Consider the following 5,278-nt stretch of genomic DNA (forward strand, 5'->3'; position numbering starts at 1 on the left):
GGGGCAATGGGACCAGGGGGTCCAGAAAATGGGTTGGGCCAATTTCACTGCTTATATGGGCCAACTACTAAGGGATTATCACAGATAATCTTCTGACTGGGGTGGGGGGGACCCATGTTAGCCCTCACTAAGCTTCGCCACTACCAAGTAGACTAGCGGTCTCCGCATAAATGGCGAGTGCTCGTGGGCCAACAAGCAAAAAAATAGAGGTAGGAATGTACTTATCAAGTTTATGCCTCATGCACCGTACATGAGCCTCGGTGCACTGGAGATTGTTGGCGATTTGATGGCGCATTTTCAACTTCTTAAGGTATTCAACAATATTCTTGAGAAACTCAGTGGCTGCACATTTGTACTTCAAGGCCATGCGCGAAGACATAGATGCAATCCTCAATGTCATATGGCATCTCCCTTGCGTGATCCCTCCCCCTTAGCCTGGCCATCTAGCTTGTCCATTCGTGCAATCTTGACAAGAAGAGCATTCTTGTTGTTGAACTCTTGAGTGAGCTTCTTAGGACTCGCATATCACCTTCACCGCCATCAACAACAATGACCTCTATTTAATCTAACAATTTTAATATCTAGGGCCCCACACCAGCGATAACAAAACCATAATAGTACTGTGCTTGATAATATTTGTCATTAGAGCTTAAATCTATAGTGATAAAATAATACACACACAATAGGATGCTTTACCTCTCATATTCATTACACTACCATTGTTCATGTCATTCCAATTTGCTTTTGCGAGGTGACTGTTCTTTGGTGAGCTTGAAGGATAAATTCCGAAGAAGGCATGAGAAAAAAAAATTGAAGCTAAAGATATGCGTAACAATTGATGATGGAATAGGCCAATTAGCGCCATCCAAGTCGACTTGGAATAAACAGCAAAGGAGCGAGGCTTCTGCTCCACAAAAGCGAGCGTCATCCTGCCCAGTGACTTGCACACAAACCTCATAGCTACTCACGCGGGAGGCAAGGTACATCACCAGGATGGAAAAAGATAAAACCCAACAACTGGAAGAGGTTTTGCGCACGCGGCGCGGCCTAGTGAATTGGAATAAAACTGAAATCCTCCGTAATAGATCCGTAGCCGCCAGCTTATTTAATCCCGGAGGGAGGGAGGGGTTGTTGCATTTACACATAGTAGTAGAGATGAGCAAAAAAAGTCTTCCACAATATATATTCCTAGTAATTCTTTTGTAATCGGTACATGTAACTGAAAGCATGCACAATTCTACAATAAATACATTTGGATTCCGAGGATCCCCGGTTATAAAATGGAAATGCATGGGGCATTTGTTTCCAAACGATCTGAAACCGTCCGATCAAATCAATCCGGCGGCTTCCGTGAAGCGTGCGTCGTCACCCCGTGCCAAGCATCCAATGGGCAGTCGCCAAGCCGGGGGACCGAAAGCCGGACGCGTCGGTTACCAAACGAAATCCGGCACGCCCCCGTTGTTTTACTCCTACTACTGCTCCTGCTACTACTAGTCTTTGATTGAGACGAGAAAAATGGCATGTTCCAGCCACCTCCGATCGGCTTCCATAACTCCCGTCCCATCCCATGTTCCATGTTCAGGAACAAACAAACAAACAAACGGAACGAAAACCCCCCGACACGCCCCCAACAGACCGGACGCGGGCGCCCGCCGATCCTCTGAAGCTTCCGCCTTTTTTCTTTCCATCCATCCAACAATTCCAATCCGCGCTGTGATTCTTCCTCCCCTCCCCGCGCCGCCTCCCCTGATTTCTTTTCTCCCCACCCGCCGGATTCGGCCCCCTCCCTGCGCTCCTCAGCTGCCATCCTCCCCCAGCCGAAATCCGCTGCAGCGGCGGCGGCGGCGGCGCCGAGCCAGGCCAGCTGGTGCTCTGGCTGCGGGCTGATTGATTGCCTTCCTGCCGGTAAGGAACCCTAGCTGGTCAGCTCTTCGTCTCCCCCTTTTGCTCCGGCAGTTCGAGCGATCAAGAACCGAAGCCCTCTCCCCTCTCCGTGCAGGCGGCGGCCGATTCGTTTGGTCGGGCGGCGCCGTCTTCTCCGCCAATCAAGATCGATCTGGGCTCTGACGGCGGCCCCTCGCGAGCTGCTGCCCAGCCGCGGCCGTCGTCGGGGACATGAAGGCCGCGCCGCTGCCCCGCACGAGAGCGGCGGCTTCTCCGAGGCGGCGCGCGTGGATACTCGCCGTCGCGGCCATCGTCTCCGTCGTGGTGGTCTGGGCCTACCACTACCCGCCCCGGCATTACGCCTCCCCCGTCAGCAACTGGCTCCCGGTGGAGCCCGACAGGGAGCTCACCGACGACGAGAGGGCCTCGCGCGTCGTCTTCGGCCACATGCTCTCCACGCCTCCTGTTCGGTCCAGGGGGTCCAAGATTGCCTTCATGTTCCTCACCCCGGGCAACTTGCCGTTTGAAAAACTATGGGAGAAATTCTTCGAGGTGCGTATCGGATGCACGAAGTATTGTTCTTTTGGTCAGGATTTTGGTGCCATACGATCGATTACACGTACGTATTTGTTACTGGCCCTTGTATCCAAGTGGACAACAGCTTTTAATTAAACTACATCCAAGCTATAGAAAAAGCTGGAAATTATACAGTAAGGATTAATGACATATAGTTTGAGTGCATAACCATTTGCGGCTAGCTAATAAGCAAGATCTAGAAGTGGATTGCTTGGTCTTGATGCACATCTATTGCTCCATTATCTCCATCGCTAAGATAGCCTGAATTAATTGATATTAACATGCTATGCCAGTGTTTTGTATTCATTGGAATTTCGGACTTTCTCTGAAAACTGCGTACCGTTAAAGATACAATTACACTTTGTGACCATTTTGTTGATTTAAGGCATCACGGAGAGAACCATCGATCTTTTGAACGATAGCGTAGTTCTCAGTGTCATCACATTTTGCTCAAAGTTGTCTCTTTATGTCTTCTGCTGCTGTCTCCGCAGGGTCATGAGGGAAGATATACCATATATGTTCACGCCTCGAGGGAGAAGCCAGAACATGTCAGTCGCTTATTTATTGGTCGAGATATACACAGTGACAAGGTAATGACATTGTAAATAATGCACAGTTTGAAAGCTGTTATAACAAGTCATGCACTGTTCATATTAATTTATCAGCTGGTGATACAAAACACAAATTAATTTCAGCATTATGTCTATGCTTTTGAAAAATTGAAACTGTTATTCCTTGATCGGTATCGATATTTGCCATATAGACCATGTCTTGCAACAGTGTTCAGAAGCTAAAGACTGCCTTGGGTGATATATATATTTATTGCAGGTACAGTGGGGTCAGATTTCTATGGTTGATGCTGAGAGGAGGTTGTTGGCGAATGCTCTACAAGACATTGACAACCAGCATTTTGTGCTGCTTTCTGACAGGTCCACAGAGTATAGTTTGCTTACATCTGATTTTCCTTCATGATAAATTCTATCTGACGTCAACTCTTGTGCTGTTACAGCTGCGTACCTTTGCACAATTTTGACTATGTGTATGACTACCTGATGGGAACAAATCTCAGTTTTATTGACTCGTAAGTCAAATATCTGCTTAAATTTTTTCTCAAGAACTAGCCTTAACATTATTGGAGCTTCTATTTCTTACTTCCATTTTATTTATTCCTTGGTCAGCTTCTATGATCCTGGACCACACGGAAATTTTAGATATTCGCAAAATATGTTACCTGAGGTTAGAGAGTCTGACTTCAGGAAGGGTTCACAGGTAATTTACTGAACTATCTATTAAGTTCATGGGCCAAAAGTATTTTGCACAGTAGATTCTTCAAGACAGCATGACTGTGTGTCTAAATTTTAAGCCTTTAATCTCCAGACAGTAATATTACTAAAGTTTTTTTCGAGAAAACGCAAAAGAGTTGCGTTTCATTGCATTGAACAGGAAGACATCAGGGGTACAACCTCCAGAAAGGAGGGACACACACACACGCGCATGCACACACACACACACGACCGTCCTCACCAAGTGACTACAGCTAGGTGAGGAGGTGCCCTCAACTACAGACACGCAACGACATTAGGCCTCGCCCAGCCTTGCCTCCAGCCAAAATGGCGAAGCACCGAGACTCGGAGCAACAGGGCAGCATCACTGCCATTGCCAGGCACTTCCAGGGACGAATGCAGCTTCAGGACCGCCCAAGCCGACGTACCTCGCACCCATGTGCCTAGAGAGTCGGCGGGTGAAAAGCAGGGCCTGATTGGAACTGGTGTAGCATTCATTGGGGAGCGCCGGCGCAGGCAAACGTTGCGACCTGCTCCTTGTGTAGCAGTCTACGCCAGAGCGATGCATCGCCAACCACTATCTGCCGCATCAAGTACTCCACTTGCAGCCAAAGCAGCGCCATCAAGAGGGGAACGGCGTTGAGACGCCGCCGCTGCCCGGTCCGGGAGGCCGGACCTAGGATTTCTCCCGGTGCTCGAGGAGGAGGTCTGGTCAGGGTCATGCCAACGCCTCCAAGGAGGTGACGGCACCCTCGGGCGTCGCCGTTGACAGCGCAGGCCGTCGCCGCGTGGGGATTTCGCCCCGACCCAAGGACGAAGACCTCAGATGCAATGGCAGACCGGGCATGGCGAAGAATCGTCGGAGAAGACCAACACACATGGGGGAAGCCTAGAAACGTTGTCGTCGCAGGAGTGAGCACCGACCAGTGCAGCTCCAGCAGGCCGGCCACCGCCGGGAGCGCGTCCAGCAGGCGGCAGCAGCCACCTGCACCGCGCCGCCGCCGCGCTGGCCCGCAGCCTCCGCCACCAGGATCCGCCGGGGCACAGCGGAGCAGCAACCGTCAAGGTCGCCGCGCACGTGCTTACTAACCCAGCGGCAACCGCCGGCGGCGGCCAGGAGGGTGGGAGGAGGGAGAGGGGTGGGTGGGGGCAGAGTGATTGTCGCCGGCCTGGGCGGGCTCGTGCGGCCCAGATCTGGGCGCCCTCAACTCTGCCGCACGCATCAGTGGCCGGCGGCCGCCATGGCAGCGCCACCGCGCACGCAGTCCACGCCATCTCGACCTCCCCGCGAGCAGACGGCCGCCCACCGCGCCACCGCGCGCTCCCGCCGCTCCAGCGCGCCCAGCAGCAGCGCGCGAGCACACGAACGAGGGCCCCGCCGCCGCCGTCCACCGGTGAGGGCTTTGCCCGCCGGCATCCTCCGGCGACGGCGAGGGGAGGGAGGGGAAGGAGGGGAGCCTGGGCGGCGGCTAGGGTTTCGCCTCCCGAGTCGCCCCTGGGAGCGACGCGGGGGCTATCTTCCAATATATTACTAA

At 52.3% G+C, this 5,278-nt stretch overlaps 1 protein-coding gene across 3 annotated transcripts in view; it reads left to right on the forward strand.

Moving 5' to 3' along the window:
* The first annotated feature begins 1,588 nt into the window (after nucleotides 1–1,588).
* LOC123190248 (glycosyltransferase BC10) overlaps nucleotides 1,589–5,278 on the forward strand; it is a 5,818-nt gene continuing 2,128 nt past the window's right edge. The window contains exons 1-6 of one of the 3 annotated variants that reach the window (XM_044602855.1): nucleotides 1,589–1,905; nucleotides 2,000–2,436; nucleotides 2,952–3,050; nucleotides 3,289–3,389; nucleotides 3,470–3,541; nucleotides 3,639–3,729. In XM_044602855.1, coding sequence (XP_044458790.1) covers nucleotides 2,116–2,436; nucleotides 2,952–3,050; nucleotides 3,289–3,389; nucleotides 3,470–3,541; nucleotides 3,639–3,729 — 684 coding nt within the window. In that variant the 5' untranslated portion in view covers nucleotides 1,589–1,905; nucleotides 2,000–2,115. Of the gene's footprint in view, nucleotides 2,437–2,951; nucleotides 3,051–3,288; nucleotides 3,390–3,469; nucleotides 3,542–3,638; nucleotides 3,730–5,278 lie in introns of all 3 variants that reach the window. The other 2 variants (XM_044602857.1, XM_044602856.1) reach the window with 2 other exon arrangements.

The sequence above is a fragment of the Triticum aestivum genome, chromosome 2A (assembly GCF_018294505.1).
Source record: "Triticum aestivum cultivar Chinese Spring chromosome 2A, IWGSC CS RefSeq v2.1, whole genome shotgun sequence".
Classification (NCBI taxonomy): Eukaryota; Viridiplantae; Streptophyta; class Magnoliopsida; order Poales; family Poaceae; genus Triticum; species Triticum aestivum.